Source organism: Enhydra lutris, unplaced genomic scaffold (assembly GCF_002288905.1).
Source record: "Enhydra lutris kenyoni isolate GAN:26980312 unplaced genomic scaffold, ASM228890v2 scaffoldscaffold4, whole genome shotgun sequence".
Classification (NCBI taxonomy): Eukaryota; Metazoa; Chordata; class Mammalia; order Carnivora; family Mustelidae; genus Enhydra; species Enhydra lutris.
In genome coordinates this window covers 18,373,249-18,392,144 of record NW_019154088.1, presented here as the reverse complement: position 1 = coordinate 18,392,144, position 18,896 = coordinate 18,373,249, and the positions used below count along the sequence as shown (strand labels likewise).

Here is an 18,896-nt window from a genome sequence, read left to right as displayed (position 1 = left end):
GTATGTAGCAAGTTATCTCAATTGCTAAAAAAAAAAAAAATGCATTTCACAGACATAAAAGCAATCCCATTCTAGTCAATCAAAGGAGAGTGGGTGAAATACCAATGTAGATGGATCAGTACACATCTATCATCCACTAGAAAATCACTTAAAAGGTCCGCCCTATTTATGGAATGCCCTTGGTGTCATCTTTTTATCTAACAATTTATTTCACTTACTTGGCAGTCTGTACTGTTTGTTTCTGCTTACCTTGCCTGAATTTGAATCTCCTGCCACCGAAGCATGGGGCACATCTCCCACCACCTTTTGCTGCAGTTCTGGGGTGGGACACCTTTTGCCCCTATCTTCTGCAGACTTCTTGGCATCGGTAGTTTCATGTTCACTTTTACTTTGTCTTTTTACTCCTGTTATTTCTCTGCCCCTCTTTGCTGAAGTTTCTTTATCTTCTTTCTTGGCCTCACTTTCTCTCTTTTCCATTTCTTCTTTTGCTTTCTGTTGCTTTTCTGTGATTTCATTTTCTTCAGCTTCTTGTTTCTTTCTGGCTTTTTGTTCTTGTTCTTCTCTCCTCAGTTTCTCTTTTTGTTCTTCTTGCTGCCTTTCTCGGAGTTCTTTTTCTTGTCTGTTTTTCTCCATTAGAAGAGCGGTTTCTGCATGAATACGAGCTTTTTCTTCATCTGTTAACATGGCAGTTGGAGGGGGAAATACTGGCTTTGTGGAACGATCAGGAACAACTTTCCCATCCTGAGGAGACTGTTGCTCATGATCTTTATTTTCAGATTTTATTCTATGATCTTCAGGCAATCTGATTGCTGGTTTTTTAGTACGATCAATCTAGATCAACAAAAACAGAGCAAAACATTCTTTTGTCAAAATCCAGAAATGTTATCTCAGTTCCTAAAATCAACTTGTTGTAAAAGAACCATCACTTTGTGGAGACAACACGTGCCAGAGGATCTATTTGTGTCTGTCAAGATTTCTCATAAGGCACTTGGCACTTACTACCTCTTGATTCCATACTTTCACTATACCATGATATGTTATGTATTTGGAAGAGTTCATCTAAAACATAAAACCTAGACCTGGCCATACCTAAATTTAAGTTCCATTTCCACATATCCAATTGCCTACTCAATAAATCTATGACAGTGTCTCACATATATACCACAAACCTAACATGGCCAAAATTGATTACACGATATTCTCCCTACAAACATGGTCCTTATCTCATGGATATAACCACTATCCAAACAGCAGCTCACACCAGAAAGCTGAGTTTCATGTGTCCTCCCTCTGCCCTAGTACAGTCTGATGATTTTCTTCCTCTATCTGTCCCTTTCCCCTAGCACCAACCAAGTCCATGCCCAACATCCTCCCTACACTGTTTCTAACTAGTTGCCCCATCTCTTTTCTTGCTTCCCTTCTCTTTCCACACTGTAGCCAGAATAATCATTTTAAAACAAATATGACTATGTTCCTCCTATATGTAAAACCCTACTTATTTTTTTTTTTATTTTTTTAGATTTTTTATTTTATTTTATTTGACAGATAGAGATCACAAGTAGGCAGAGAGGCAGGCAGAGAGAGAGAGAGGAGGAAGCAGGCTCCCTGCCGAGCAGAGAGCCTGATGCGGGGCTCGATCCCAGAATCCTGGGATCATGACCTGAGCTGAAGGCAGAGGCTTTAATCCACTGAGCCACCCAGGCGCCCCCCTACTTATTTTTTTAAAAGATTTTATTTATTTGACAAAGAGTGGGAGAGAGAGTGAGAGAAGGAGAAAGAGCACACGTGGGGGAGCAGCAAAGGGAGAGGGAGAAGCAGGCTCCCCGCTGAACAGGGAGCCTGATGCAGAGCTTGATCCCAGGACTCTGGGATCATGATCTGAGCCAAAGGCAGACGCTTAACCAACTGAGCCACCCAGGCACCTGTAAAACCCTGTTTTAAATAGCTACTCACTGTACTCAGATGACATCTAAAGTCTGTGTGGCCCTGTGTGGCCTCATCTTCCCACCTCTACCTATCCTCTACCTATCTCTCTATCTTATCTCAGACTAATCTACACACCAGCCCCCCCTCCCCCGGCCCCCATCTCTGCCTTTTTAATTCCAAAGATGCCAAGCTCCTTCCTAACTCAGGCCTTTATACCAGCTGTCCATCTAGATAACACCTACTACAACTTTAGGTTGTGGCTTAAGTATCTCTCCCTTAGGAAAGACTTCCTAAATCCCCAAAGTCTCCTGATACATGCTCTCCAAATATCCCATTTTTTCCCCTCATATATTTATTGGGATCCTTGATTAAATAACTATAATTACTTGTTTAAAAATCTTTCTTCCGTCCTAGACTATAAACTCCAGGAGGGTAAAGACTGTGTTTGAGACGTAGTAAATAAATACGTTGCCAAAGGATTGGGTAAAATATTCCACAACACCTTTCATAACAGGTAAGTTACTGAATTAATGAGTTAAATGTTCATTCCCTCAATTTAATAGGATACTAACCCTAAAGAATTGTTAGAAATGACCCAAACATCTTTTTTTCTCTTTTCTTTCTTTCCTACCTTCCTTTTTTTTTTTTTAAAAAAAAACAAATTGAGGGTTTTATTTACATAACAGGACAAGAAAAGTATACAAAAGACTCTTGGTCAAGTGGGTAAAGGCAAAGCTCTAAAATTTAATTTGCAGTAGGGTGTGGAACTGGACATTAAAAAAAAAAAAAGAAAAACTAAAGACAGAGAAAAAGGCAAAAAGGTAATCTGCAACATGGATGTCCTGTCAGGGGGAAAATGAGCACTCAGTGACAGCTGGGACAAGTTTCATCTGTACACAGAAATCTGGCTCTCGGGACAATTCCTGTAAGGTTCTGACTAATGAAATTTCTAGGTTAATTCTTAATCAGACTATTCGAATTTCAGGGCCAAATGTGCTTGGCCTGGTATGTCTACATTCCGGGGCTGGGACAGGGAAGGTCTTTGCCAGACAGGCCTCAGTGGCTCTGGTCCCTTTCTGGGTCACACTTCCATTCCCCCATGGGGACTCAGTAGTCTTCTCTGGGGTACGTCAGCATCACTGGGCCACTGGGGAGGGACATCCTCCAAGCCTACCACAGGCTGCTTCCTCCCATCACCCATGGGCCACAAAGGCCTGGCTCTCCCATTAAACCATGTTTGACTTTTTCTTCCACTTACATCTCTTCCCTGAGTCTCAGCATGACTGGGCAAGCTGTAGTTACATGTGTGAAAATGTGCCATTATCAACTTCCATCATTTGAGTTAAAACAAGACTGTTTTCTCTTTTCCTCACAAATATTAATGATGCAGAACTGGATCCAAGTTCATCTTCAACATGAGCCTCCAGAATGTCTAGCTACAACTTTCTCCTACACTGGTTCCTTTTTCTGTACATTTGTCTTTCTTCCCCACCCACCTTCTCCACATGCTGGTGCCACCTGGTTGGCCTGAGCGGTGAAGCATGAGCACTGAGGCCTCCTTTGCAAGGCCTGGGGGACTCAGGGAAACATGTAGGTATTGCTACCCACCCTACAGATTGATCAGCAACAACTATTTGGACTTCTGGATATTCTGGAAACAGAACTGTGGCCTATCACAGAGGTTGGTGGAGGAGTATGTTAAAAGGAGTCTCCTCTTTCTTTCACCTCCCTGGCCAATGGTCCAATGGCAGTCTCAGGGTTGTCCTGGTGGAACATCTAGCTCAGGACCCATGTGGCGCTGATCTCTGAATCCAGGTGAGATGCAGACAAACTTGGCAGCACCAAAGAGGAAAGGATGCTACAAAGGCAGTCAGTGAGAGCTCATGGGCTTCAGAGGGATTTAAAGCACCCGTAGCCACCCATCATCCCTTGTCCCTGCACAGAACTGAAAGCCAGCCCAACTAAGATTCCCCAGGGCTCATAAACCAGACCTGGTTGCCCTACTTCCACTCCTCCTGTTCACCATCTTTCTTGTTTTGACTTCCAGCACACCTGTCTCCTACTTACTGGTTCCTTCCCCAAATCACACACTTTCCTTGCAGGCGTAGTGTCTCCTTCTCTCCCAAGACAAAGGGACTTTGGTGGCTTGGTATAGAGGTGTTGAACAGTCAGGAGTAGGCAATGATGGCCAGCAGTTGAGGTGTACAGCTACAAACACAGAGCCAGACTGGGCTGGCTGAGTACGATAGGAGCATTTGCTCAAGCCACCTCTTCAACCCAGCCTGCGTCTGACCTCCCTCCTTCCTTCACCGCCACTGCACATTTGTGTCATGGGGGAGGGGGTGGGAATCACAAGTTTTATCTGCTTTAAGCAGTCATGCACGTCATCAACAGTTTTCAAAGCATCACAACCTTCAAAGAGATTTTCCTTCTTTCCTTCTTCTCAAGACCATAATTAAACTCCAGGTGACAAAGGGGTAGAGGCAGGAACTGGGGTGCATGACTGACAAACAGCTCCTTTGCTGCCCCCAGAACAGAAGCAGCCAAGGGCTGTGAGTGCCGTGTCAGGGTGACCTTTCCAGAACATAACAGATCATTTTAGCCCAGGTCAAAATTCCCTTTCTCCCTTATAATCACCACTCCGCCACCCACCCAGAGTGCTCCCCTATGTCAAGTGTCTGCCTCCATGCCAGCCCCTGTGGGTTAGCACACTAGAATACCAAACCTAATGTGGGCCTAATTCTCTGTGGGACTGTCCATCGGAGCCACCTGTGTGCTAGTCATGAAAAGCTCAGAGGATGGGCAGGGATGTTCCGTTCATAACATTCATCCAGTTCATTGAAGACACATTGTTTTCCTCCAAGGATTTTGTGGGTTCAGGTCTGAAATGGTCCTGGATTCACAGAGCTCCCAGAGCAGAGCTTTCATCCATTTTTGTGTATTTGCCCTCGTAGTTCCCTTTGCCAGAAGAACGAGACCAGGCTGGTGACTACTCCGAACAGGGCAGAGTAGACCACAGAGAAGCCGGGCAGGCAATGATCATGTAGTGGCTTCCTTTGTTGATGACCTTCCCAACATTCTTGCTGTAGTTCTTCAGCTTGGCAGGTACCTCCTCTTGGGCTTCTCGCCAGGTGGTGGCTCCTCCAGGGGCTCGTACCACTCCAGGAGGACAGGGAGGTGCACCTTGTGTGTGCTCCGGACCCCTGGGGGCCCTGTGCTCACATCGCTCACCGTCTTGTCCTTGCGTACCAGCTGCTCCAGGAGGGTGGCTGCCTCTTGGGCCCACTTTGTCCACATCCACCACCGGGGCCTGCGGCCAAGGAAGTCACTCATGGCTTTGCTTTGGAGCCTGTCATGATGCTGCGGCCCCTCTGGCAAAGGTCGGGGTGAGAAGACGCCAACCCCCAATAACATATTTCTTGAGAATACAACTTATTGAAACAAGTATAAAAACTTACAAGAATATTTGCCAATAACAACCTGTATGGTTTTTATAAAACGTATTATATATTCTGCAACTAGAAAATACCACCACAGGAAGATACTCTCCATGTGCCCTGCTACCACCATTCACCCTACTTGGTATTCCCCCTACCCATGGATCAGCCTTGCCCAAGTGCATACTTTGGCAGGTACCCATCCAAAGTGGTTCCTGCTCAGCTACACCTGGCAGGCAGCCTAAGACAAGATGATAGCCCCCCAAAGCAGCTCCTGCTGGGGTGGGGAAGGTGTCAGTTTTACCCAACAGCATGCCCTTGAATGGCTGTGATTGGGCCTCTCAGCTACTTGCACCAGGACTAGTCCTGCCCACCAGTATGCCAATAGCAGTTTCAAACTAGCCATATCAGAAGGGCACACACAGCCCATACAGGGGATATCCCTGCAGTGCCTGGTTCTGGTGACCAGGGCGAGATTGCACACCTGGGCCCCAAAGGGCACCTTCTACATAAGGCCACTCCTTCAAGACTGGGAGATGCAGCTGACCTATTTAACACAAAGAAACAGAGAGTCAAGCAAAATGAGGAGGCAGAGATATACTTCCAAACAAAACAACAAGATAAAACCTCAGAAAAAGAACCAGAGATAAGCAATCTTCCTGATAGAGTTAAAAGTAATGGTCATAATGATATTCACTGAACTTGGAAGAATGGATGAATGCACTAAGAACTTCAACAAGGACGTAGAAAATAGAAAAAAGTACCAATCAGAACTGAAGAATAAAAGGAACTAAAATGAAAAATACACTGGGAAAAAAATATACTGAGGGAATCAAGAGCAGCTTAAAAGATGCAGAAGAACCTATCAATGATCTGGAAGACAGAATAGTGGCAATCACTCCAGTTGAACAACAAAAAGAAAAAAAGAACTTAAAAGAGGGTTAAGAGATGACTGGGACAACAGCAAGTGTACTAATATTTGCATTATGGGTACCAGAGGAAAAGAGAAAGGGGCAGAGAACTTATTTGAAAAAATATAGCTGAGGGGTGCCGGGGAGGCTCAGTGGGTTAAAGCCTCTGCCTTCAGTTCAGGTCATAATCCCATGGTCCTGGGATCGAGCTCCGCATCAGGCTCTCTGCTCAGTGGGGACCCTGCTTCCTCCTCTCTCTCCACCTGCCTCTCTGCCTACTCTCTCTCTGTCAAATAAAATCTTAAAAAAAAAAAAAAGAAAAAATATAGCTGAAAACATTCCTAACATAGAGGAGAAAACAGACAATGTAGGTCTAGAAAGCACAGAGCCCAAAAGAAGATGAAAACAAAGCAATGTGCATCAAGACATAATAATTAACATGTCAAAGGTTAAAATTTAAGAGAATTGGGGCACCTGGGTGGCTCAGTGGATTAAGCATCTGCCTTCAGTTCGGTCATGATCTCAGGGTCCTGGGATCAAGCCCTGTGTCAGGCTCCCTGCTCAGCAGGGAGTCTACTTCTCCCTCTGCCTCTCCCGCTGCACATGTGTGTGCTCACTAAATAAAATCTTAAAAAAAAAAAAAGATAAAGAGAAGTTTTAAAGCAGCAAGAGAGAAGCAAAAAGTTACCTATCAGGGAAACCCTACAAGGCTCTCAGTTGATTTTTCCACAGAAACTTTGCAGCCCAGAAGGGATTGTCATGATATAGTCAAATTGTAGAAAGGAAAAGCCAATAATCAAGAATACTCTACTTGGCACGGTTATCACTTAGAATTAAATAAAAGATAAAGAGTTTCCTTGACAAACAAAAGTTAAAGGAGTTCACCATCACTAAACCAGCCTTATAAAAAAGGTTAAAGGAACCCACGTGGAAAAGAAAAGAAAAGGCCATAACCAGAAGTGACATTTTAAAAGAAAAATGTCACTGGTAAAAGCAAACATAGTAAAGGTAGGGAATCAACCAATTCTAAAGCTACTATGGAGAGTATGACAAAAGTAATAAAATCAAGTATATTTATAATAAAGAAATATAAAAATAAAAATATAAAATATGTCAGAAATATAAAATGTGAAGGGGTGCTTTGGTGGCTCAGTCAGTTGAGTGTCGCACTCTTGGTTTCAGGTCAGGTTGTGATCTCATGGGTGGTAAGACTGAGCTCTACACTGGGCTTCATGCTTAGTGGGGAGTCAGCTTGAAGATTCTCTCCCTCTGCCCCTCTCCCCGATTGAGCACACAATCTTGCTCTCAAATAAATAAATCTTAAAAAAAAAATGTGGAGAGGATAAGTTAAAATGTAGTGATTTTAAAATGTGTTTGAAGTTAAGTGACCATCAACTTAAAATAAACTGCCATATATATGTAAGGTGCCATTTATGTACCCAAAACCAAAAACCTATAATAGGAAAACAAAAAATAAAGAGAAAGGAATCTAAATAAAACACTAGAGAAAGTCATAAAATCACAAGGGAAGAGAGCAAGAGAAGAAACAGAAAAAAGCTATAGAAACAATCAGAAAAGATTTTAAAAAATGGCAGTTAGTACATACCTATTAATAATTAGTTTGAATGTAAACAGACTAAGTGCTATAATCAAAATACAAAAGGTGGCAGAATGGATTAAAAATAAAATAAGACCCATCTGGTATTCTGCTTAGAAGAAACTTCAGACTTAAAGACACTTACAGGCTAAAAGTGAAGGGATGGAAAAAGATAGTCCACGCAAAAAGAAGCTAAACAGGGACACCTGAGTGGCTCAGTTGGTTAAGCGGCTGCCTTCGGCTCAGGTCATGATCCCAGCGTCCTGGGATTGAGTCCCACATCAGGCTCCTTGCTCAGCAGGGAGCCTACTTCTCCCTCTGCCTGCCTCTTTGTCTGCCTGTGCTTGCTCTCTCTGACAAAAAACAAAAAAAAGAAGCTAAATAAAGAAACAAAGAAAAAAGAGCTGGGGGAGCAACATATTTATCAGACAAAGTAGGCTTTAAAACAAAGACTGTATGTAACAAGAGACAAAGTGGGGCATCCTATGATGATAAAGGGATCAATCCAGCTAAGAGGATATAACAATTCTAAATATCTATATACCATCTCAGGAGCACCTAAATATATAAAGCAAATATTAATACACAGAAAGGAAGAAATTGATCAGACTACAGTAAAAGCAGGGGATTTTAACACCATACTTAAATCAATGGCTAGATCATCCAGACAGAAAATAAGGGAAACAGCAGCTTTGAAGGACACATCAGACCACATGGATCTAACAAACATATATAGTACATTGTCTCAAAACAGCAGAGTATACATTCTTTTCAAGTGTACATGAAACTTTCTCTAGGACAGATCACATGTTGGGCCACGAAGTAAACATTTAAGAAGTCCAAAATCATATCAAGCATCTTTTCCATCCACAACGGTATGAAACTAGAAATCAATTATAAGGAAAAATCTGGAAAGAATACAAATACAGAGAGCTACTAAACAACAAAGGGGTCAACCAAGAAATCAAAGAGGAAATTAAAAAATACATGGAAACAAATGAACATGAAAGCACAATGGTCCAAATCTTTGGGATGCAGCAAAAACAGTTCTAAGAGGGAGGTCTAGACAGAGGCCTACCTTAAGAAATAAGAAAAATCTAAAATAAAAATACCTAATCTTATACCTAAATAAACTAGAAAAAAACAAAGCCCCAAACCAGCAGAAGGAAGGAAATAAAAAAGAGTAGAGCAGAAATAAATGAAACAGTAGAAGAATTGAAAAGATCAATGAAATAAGAACTGCTTCTTTGAAGAGATGAACAAAACTGATAAATCCTTAGCCAGACTCATCAAGAAAACATGAATGGACTCAAACAGAATGAGAAATGAAGAAATAACAACTGACACCACAGAAATACAGAAGATTATGAAAAATTATATGTCAACAAATTGGACAACCTAGGAGAAATGGATGAATTCTTTAAACATAGAATATTCCAGACTCAACCAGGAAGAACAGAAAATCTTAGCAGATTAATTACAGGTATACTTTGCTTTACTTCACTTCACAGACACTGTATTTTTTAAAAACTAAAGGTTTATGGCAACACTGGGTCAAGCAAGTCTGTTAGTGCCACTTCTCCAACAGCATTTGCTCACTTCATGTCTCTGCATCACATTTTGGTAATTCTCACAGGATTTCAAACATTTTATTATTACTTTATGTCATGGTGATTTGTGATCAATGATCTTTGATGTTACTATTTTAATTTTTTTTCCAGTGCCATGAACCATACCCATATAAGTTAATAAATTATTAACATTAATTAATATTATTAATATTATTATTAAATCATTACTATTAAATTAATAATTTAATAAATGTTGCATATGTTCTAAATCTGTCATGGACCATCTGTTCCCTAGTCTCTCTCCTTCTCCTTGGGTCTCTATTCCCCAAGACACAATATTGAAATCAGGCCAATGAATAACCCTGCAATGGCCTCTTAAGTGTTCAAGTGAAAGGATGAGTCACACATCTAGTAATTTTATTTTTTTTTAAAGATGTATTTGTCAGAGAGAGAGAGACAGAGTAAGCACAAGCATAGGGAGTGGCAGGCAGAGGGAGAAGCAGGCTCCCTGCTGAGCAAGGAGCCTGATGCAGGACTTAATTCAGGACCCTGCAATCATGACCTGAGCCGAAGGCAGAAGCTTAACCAACTGAGCTACCTAGGCGTCCCTACTTAAAGATTTTTTTTTTTTTTTTAAATTTTAGAGAGAGAGTGTGATGGGGGTTAGGAGCAGAGGGAGAGAAGAAAGAGAATCTCAAGGAGACTCCATCCTGAGCATGGAGCCCAATGTGGGGCTTGATCTCACGACCTCAGCCAAAATCAAGAGTTGGATGCTTAACCGACTAAGCCACCCAAGCGCCCTTACATCTATCACTTTAAATCAAAAGCTAGAAACAAGTTTAATGAGGAAGGCATGTCAAAAGCTGAGATAGGCCAAAAGCTGGGCCTCATGTCAAACAGCCAAACTGAAAATGCAAAGAAATTCTTGGAAAAAAAAAAAAAAGAAAGAAAGAGAGAAAGAACGAATGAACGAACCATGATGCTGGCAAAGGTTGAGTCATGAGGTTTAAGGAAAGTAGCTGTCTCCATAATATACAAATTCAAGGTGAAGCAGCAGGTACTACTGTAAAATCTGCAGCAAGTTATCTAGAAGATCTAGCTAAGTTAATATAGATGAAACAGCTTTATACTGGACAAAATGCCATCTAGGATTTTCACAGCTGGAGAGTAGAAGTCAATGCCTGGTTTCAAGGCTTCAGAGACAGGCTGACTCTCTTGTTAGGGGTCAGTGCAGCTGGTGACTTTCCGTTGAAGCCAGTGCTCACTGACAACATACCTGGTAACTCAAGAGTTCTGATTGAAAACATTAATGTTTTCATGTTTGTTTTTTGTTTTGATGTCTGTTAACATCCATTCTGCAGCCCACTGATCAAGAAGTCATGACAACTTTCCAGGCTTTTTACTTAAATTCATTTTGTGAGGTTAAAACTGCTTAGATAGTGCTTCCTAACAATGCATCTAGGCAAGGTCCACTGAAAACCCTCTGAAAAAGATAAACTATTCTACATGAAGTTAAGAACATTAGTGATTCCTAGACAGATGTATGTCAAAATTTCAACATTAACAGGACTTTGGAAGAAGTTGATTCCAGGCCTCATGGATGACTTTGCAGAGTTCAAGACTGAAGTGGTAGAATTAACCTCAAATGTGCTGGAAATAGCAAGAGAACTAGAATTACAAGTACAGCCTGAAGATATGACTAAATATCTGCTATATCATGAAAAACTTTTAACAGATAACAGTTGCTTCTTTTGGATGAGTAAAACATCTGGTTTCTTGGAATGGATCTACTGGAAGAGGCGGTAAAGACTGCTAAAAAATGACAACAAAGGATTCAGAATATAACATAAATGGACTCCAATTCTGAAAGAAGTTTTATTGTGGGGAAAATGCTATCAAATAGTATTGCATACTACAAAAGAATCATTCATGAAAGAGTCAATTCATACATCGAACTTCATTGTTGTCTTATTTTAAGAAATTGCCACAGCTACCCCAAACTTTAGCAACCACCCCTTATTAATCAATAGCCATCAGCACTGAGGTAAGACTCTCCCCACTAGCAAAAAGATTACATCTTGCTGAAATCTCAAATGACGGTTAGCATTTTTAGCTGTATTTTTCAATTAAGATATGTACAGTGTTTTTTTAGTCATAATGCTATTGTACACTTAATAGACTACAATATAGTGTAAAGGTAAATTTTATATGTACCAGAAAACCAAAAAATTCATTGGACTTGCTTTATCATAATATTCACTTTACTGTGGTTGTCTGGAATGAAACCCATAATATCTCAGCTGTATACCTGTACTAGCAATGAAACTGAATCAGTAATTAAAAACTCCCATCAACCCAAAGTCCAGGAACAGATGGTTTTGCATGTGACTTCTACCAAAGAAGAGTTAATACCTATTCTTCTCAAACTATTCCAAGAAATCAGAAGGAAGGAACACTTCCAAATTCATCATACAAGATGAGCATTACCCTCATACCAACAGCAGACAAAAACACTACAAAAAAGAACATTACTGGCCAACATCCCTGATGAACAGAAATGTAAGATCTTCAACAAAATATTAGCAAGCTGAACTCAACAATATATTAAAAGGACCATGTACCACAATCAAGAGGGATTTATTCCAGGGATACAAAGATGGTTCAATATTTGCAAATCAATTAACAAAATGAAAGATAAAAACTGTATGAGCATCTCAGCAGATGCAGAAGAAGCATCTGACAAAATGCATCATCCATTCATGCTAAAAACTCAACAAACTAGGTACATAAGCAAACATATCTCAACATAATAAGGAAGTATATGACAAACCCTCACCTAACATCATACTCAATAGTGAAATGCTGAAATATTTTCCTCAAGATAAGAACAAGAAGGATGCCCACCCTCCCTTTTCTACTTCTGTTCAATGTAGCACTGGAAGTCTTAGCCACAGCAATCAATTAGGAAAAATAAATAGAAGGCATCCAAATTGGTAAGGAAGAAGTGAAACTGGTACTATCTATAGATCACAAGACATTATATATAAAAAACCCTACACTCCACAAGAAAACCTATTAGAACTAATAAATGAATTCAGTAAGGTTGTAGGATACAAAATCAATATACAGAAATTTGTTCTGTTTCTACACAATATTAATGAACCATAATCAGAAAGATTAAAATGCTTATGAATAAATTTAACCATGAGTTAAAAAACATGTACTCTAAAAACTTTAAGACACTGATGAAAGAAACTGAAGATGAGGTAAGTGCAAACATATACCATGTACATGGAGTGGAAGAATTAATATTGTTAAAACATCAATGCTACCTAAAGCAATCTACAGATTTAATGCAATATCTATCTAAAAGCAACACCATTTTTTCCCCAGAACTAGAACAAAAAAATCCAAAATCTATATGGTATCACTAAAGATCCTCAATAGCTAAGGCAATTCTGAGAAAGAACAAGGCTGGAGGTGTTGCAATTCTAGATTTCAAGGTACACTAAAAATCTACAGTAATCAAAACAGTATGGTACTGGTACCAAAACACATGATCAATGGAACAGTACAGAGAACCCAGAAATAAATCCACACTTGAATGGTCAATTATCTACGAGAAAGGAGGCAAGATTATACAACGAGGACAAGACAGTCTCTTCAATAAATGGTGCTGGTAAGACTAAACAGCAACATGCAAAAGAATGAAATTGGACCATACTTTCTTGTATCTATACGAAAATAAACTCAAAATGGACTAAAGACCAAGATGTAAGACCTGAAGCTATAGAACTAAAAGAAAACATAGGTAATAAATTCCTGGACACTGATTCTAGCAATATTTTTTGGATGTGTCTCCTCAGCCAAGGTCAACAAAAGCAAAAAATAAACAAATGGGACTCATTCATCACTATAAAAAGCTTTTGCACAGTGAAGGAAACCATCAACAAAATGAAAAGGCATCCTACTGAATGGTAGTATATATCTGGAAATTAATATCCAAAATATATAAAGAACTCAAGCAACTCAACACCAAAAAACCCAAATAATCTGATTTGATAATGGGCAGAGGCCCAAACAGACATTTCTCCAAAGAAGTCATACAGTAGCCAAGAGACACATAAAAAGATGTTCAACATTACTAATCATCAGGGAAATGCAAATTAAAACTACAGTGAGGTATCACATTTTTTTTCAATTAGCAAAAACTACGACTTGGATAAACCTCATTGACTACGATACTGCCACTGCACAAAGCTTCACGTTCTTTTTAAAGATTTCTTTATTTGAGAGTCAGTAAGCAAGCACATGGTAGGTAGGGGGAGAGACAGAGACAAACTTAAGTATAGTATATGCTGAGCATGGAGCCCAGTGTGGGGCTCGATCCCCAAACACTGAGGATCATGACCTGAGCCAAAAGCAAGAGTCAGAGGCTTAACCAACTGAGCCACGCCAGTGCTCTGAAGTATCACTTTACACGTGTCAGAACTGGTAAAATCAAAAAGAGCAGAAATAGCAAGTATTGGTGAGGATCTAATGAAAAAGAAATCCTGGTACAGTATTGGTGGGAATGTAAATTGGTGCAGCCACTACAGAAAACAGTATGGAACTTCCTCAAAAAATGAAAAACAAACCACAGGATCTAGCAATTCCACTTCTGATAATTCCATTCATCTGAAGAAAATGAACATACTAATTCAAAAAGATATATGTACCCCATGTTAACTAAAGTATTTACAAAGCTAAGATATGGAAACAACTTGTGTTTATCAATAGATGAATAGATAAAGAACATGTGGTGTATATATAGTGATACAGTACGCATCCATAACAAAGAATAAAATCTTACCACTTGCAATACGTGGACAGACCTCAAGGGTATTATGTTAAGTGAAATAAGTCAGAGAAGACAGATACTATATGATTTCACTTATATGTGTCATCTAAAATGCAAGACAAACAAAACAAAACCGAAATAGACTCCTAAATAAAGAGAACAAACTGGTGGTTGCCCAAGGGGGACGGGTTTGAGGAGGTTGGATGAAACAGGTGAAGGGGATTAAGTACAAACTTAGAGTTAAGAAATGAGTCACAGAGATGTAAAGTACAGCACAGAAAATATAGTCAATAATATCTTAATAACTTTGATGACAGATGGTATCTAGACTTGTAATGATTTCATAATGTATACAAATGTTGAATCACTGTATTGTACATCTGAAACTAATATAATATTGTATGGTAACTATACTTCAATAATAATGAAAGAAGTAACAATAACAAAAAATATGCATGATATTTACATATCAAATTCTAAGGAAATGGAACTACAGTATTATTTTGAAAGCAAAATATTGATACCACATATCTATCATCTTTAAGCTAAACTATTTGGGAAAATACTTAAATTGTTAAATTTTACATTTTACAACTGTTAAACTGTAATACAAGAAAACACTGAAAATGTTCACATTTACTGTGGTAATACAATCTTCTATTGGTACTGCCTATAGTAAATGGGCTGCTAGCTGGCTTTGAAATCTTGTGAATTATCTATTCTCATACTATAAAAGGACTGAATTATAATGAAAAATCTTTACAGCCAAAGGCACCAAAACATAAATTCTCTTCACTGGTATTTTTCTTTATAAAATATAAAAGATTATATATAAAACTTCATTTGTATACTATGCATTTAATATTTAAAAAAGAGAAACAATATGGTTAAAAGAAATCAAGAACATACCTGTGGAACATTCTTTATAATAGGCACTGGCTGAATTATGGGTAAAACATCAGATTTAGAAGCAGCAATTGGCTCAGCTGGAGTTGGTATGTTCAGTGGTGCCATTCTCTCATCTTGATCATTTATCAGTTCTCTATTTTCATCTACTTCTACAGAAGGAGGTGGCATCCGGGCAGTAGGTTTAGAAGGAACTGATTCTTCCAGTGAAGGGTAAGTAAAATCCACTAAAATCCCCAAAAGAATAACATTTTTCAAAGAACAGCAAACACCATAAATAATACTTACATATCTCATGCATGTTATATGTAATAATTAAACGTAAAGTAAATGAGGTGACAATCGCAACAAGCTTTAAGAATTAATTTAACTTCCAGGCTGTGGACCCCTTCTATTTTTTAAGTCTGAAAACAAACTGCTATCCAATAGGACAAGCACACACACAACCAAGAACATTACCGAGAACACAAATAATTGAAGGCTTATTTTACCAAAGCAATATTAAACAAAAATTTTCACATACATACATGAGATAGACACCTCTTCATTCTTGCCTCGCGGGGGTGGAGTGACTTTAGCATTTGTAGTATACTGAGGATAACAAAGGAGCCAGTTTTCATAGCCTCCTTCTAAAACCAAAGGCTCATTGCGCAGGACAGTTTTACTTTCCCACTATAAAATAAGGAAATAGTATTTTTAATATGGCAGCGGTCTCTTCACAGTTAAAAACACAAAAAACTGAATTTTAAAACTGTTCTCTTAAAGATTCGTCTTTGAAAAAAACAGCTGAATTCAAAATTCAGCACTGAATGAAAGAAATGGATAGATCAGGTTTTTAAAACCACAACTAATCCAAGATCTTAGAAGAAAGTTATGAAAAAAGTTCATATACAATAAAAGTCATCCATAATTTAAACAACCAGAGATACCACTTTAACCTTTTAGGGTTTATTCTTAGAGTTTTCTATGCACATGTATACCTTTTAAATTTTATTTTTATGAAAAGTGAAACTTCTATGCTGCTGCTTTTCTCTTTTATGAACACCTTTTATTAAGTTTTATCACCATCTATAATGATCTGATAATATTCTATTTTATACACACACACACACACACACACACACACACACACACACACACACACCACCCCCAAACTGAATCAATCACTGGAACACATTATGGTTATTTTCCCCATAATCAAGGCTGAGATAAACACTGAAGATCCTTATATATGCACACACCCGATCAACTCCATTAGGGAAAATCCCCAGAAGTGGTGTTGCTGAGCCAAGGGCACATGAACATTTTAAGGCTTTTGGTATACACTCCTAACTTTTAAATCATCTTTAAAAATATATACCCATGTATTTTTATAGGGTAATTTACTAGAACTAGAACTGCTGGATTAAAAATTTGGTAGATGCTGCCAAATTACCCTTAAAAAAGATAATACCAGTTTATTTATTTGCCAACAGTATGTGAGAATGCCTATTATAAATTTTCATAATTTTTACCAGACTGGTGGACATAAAATGGTATCGTGTTTTAATCAGCTTTTATTAGTGAGGCTGCACATCTTTTAGTATATTTATTAACCATTAATATTCTAGGACCTAACTAATCTCCCTTGTCTATTTCTCAGTGGAGTTTGCTATTTTCTTAGTAAATAGTGAAGGTACTTTGAATATCAAGAAAAACAGCTCTTTGTCATGTATGTTACAATTATTTCTCCTGATTGACTTTCACTTTACTTATGGGATTTTTAACACAAATATATAGATCTTCCTTTGCCGTGTTTTGACTTAGGATCAAGATAATAAAAAACACCTACAACAAATGGTTTTTCCTAGTATTTCCTGTTTCAATCAACGTATTTATGCCATTGACTCATTTGGAGTATACTGTGATCTAAGAAGTAAGGTAGGAGTCCCCCTTCTTTACTTAGTGGCTAGCCAGATGTCCCAAACCATTCATTTCCATGCATCTTTTCCACAATAATTTGTTATGTCATCTTTATCACACACTCAACTTCCATTTATCCTAGGTTGTGCTTTATGAAACTGCCACTTTTGTAGGTCAAAACTAGTTGATTATTAGCAGTTTCATATTTGAAATACACTTGTATTTCTAGATTCCCTATTTTAAAGCATGAATTGCTTTAAGCCTTTAAGATTGCCCTCCTGAAGGGTAATGTTCCATCAGCTGACCTTCTACCAGCACTAAATTTAATCTTACCAGCATTCAGTGCTATCAGTTTAATAATTTAACAAATTAAACTGAGCGTTATTTTTACCTTTGTTAATTTAATCAGCAAAATGGCACTCACCATTTCAATCTGCATTCCTACTAATAAAGATGATCATTTTTATGTTCTGTCACTTGTTCAGGTCTGTGTCCACTACTTATTTTACTATTTCATCTTAAATAATTTTCTTATTTGCAAAACTATAGTTGACTGTTGAACAACATGGGTTTGAACTGCGCAAGTCTACTTCTTTTTTTTTTCTTTTGAGTTGACAGCAAAAGCCACAAACATTTATTTACAACTGCCCACCCCAGTCTCCATGGAAACAGATCAAGTGACTGGTTCAGAGGTATGCCTGCTGCCCACTGAGTATCTGGGGGAACGTACTGAGGCTGTCAGCAGCCCTCAGTAATCTCCAGGAGCCCCGAACTGAACAGGGCTAGAGGTCACCCTGTGACAACAGAGTGCTTGGGTTGAAAGCCCTAGGCTGCTGGGCAGGAGGCTGGGCTGAAGTGGAGGAATGCACCAAGAGGGCAGGACGGTGCTGGTTCAGGAAGCCCAGTATTCCTGACACTCCCCCCTCCCAGCTCTGGTCCTCTTTGGGTTTAAGACCCTCTCTTGCAGACCCGCATTTGCCACAGTGGTTCCTGGAGGCCAGAACACACTTGTGCGGCGGCAGCTGCCAATAGCCAAAGGCTGGTGGTCCATCTCAAGGTAGACGGGGCAGCTGTACACTGTGCTCCAGGGCACTGTTGCTACTTGCACGCCTACCCGGCAGCTGCCACTGCTGAGCAGAGGCTACCAGCTATGGAACACTGCCATCCCAGGGCCAGACCCACTGCTGCCACCAACCTTGTCCTGACACTGCCCCTCCACCTATATGAGCAGATAAATATATGCACAATAAATATATGTACAGTACTATAAATGTAGTTTCTGTTATGATTTTAATAACATCTTTTCTCTAGCTTACTTTACGGTAAGAATACAATGTATTATATATATATAATATACAAAATATGTGTTAATTAACTGTTTGTTATCAATAGGGTTTCTGGCCAACAGTAGGCTATTAGCAGTAAAAGTTGGGAGAAGTCAAAAGTTGTGGCAGGGTATCAGCACCCCTAACCCCTGTGTTGTTCAAAGGCCAACTGTACTGCCATATTTGTTGCAAGTATTTTCCTGTTTGTCTCCTGCATTCTAATCTTATATTTTTTCACACTTTGGCTTTATTTTATCAAGTCAATCTTTTTCTCCTTAGGGACTTCTTTCTTTATGTTTTCATAGTCTAATTAAAACAAAAAATAATGCTTTTTTCAGATAATTTATGTTCCTGGAAATTCTAATCCTACATAACATAGATCAGTTTATTGTTAGTTGATGATTTAAAACTAGTCTTTCAGGTCTGAATTTAAAAAAAATCTATAACCAAAGCTGACGGATCTTCTAATTCTTAAGATAAA

At 38.9% G+C, this 18,896-nt stretch overlaps 1 protein-coding gene across 1 annotated transcript in view; it reads right to left on the bottom strand.

Annotated features, from left to right (window-relative positions):
- Positions 1 to 18,896, bottom strand: part of LOC111160514 (ubiquitin specific peptidase 8) — a 72,473-nt gene that overhangs the window by 13,431 nt on the left and 40,146 nt on the right. The window contains exons 9-11 of the mRNA XM_022523668.1: positions 15,716 to 15,860; positions 15,192 to 15,415; positions 250 to 831 (exon numbers count right to left, since the gene is read on the bottom strand). Of these exons, the coding sequence (XP_022379376.1) occupies positions 250 to 831; positions 15,192 to 15,415; positions 15,716 to 15,860 (951 nt within the window). The remainder of the gene's footprint in view (positions 1 to 249; positions 832 to 15,191; positions 15,416 to 15,715; positions 15,861 to 18,896) is intronic.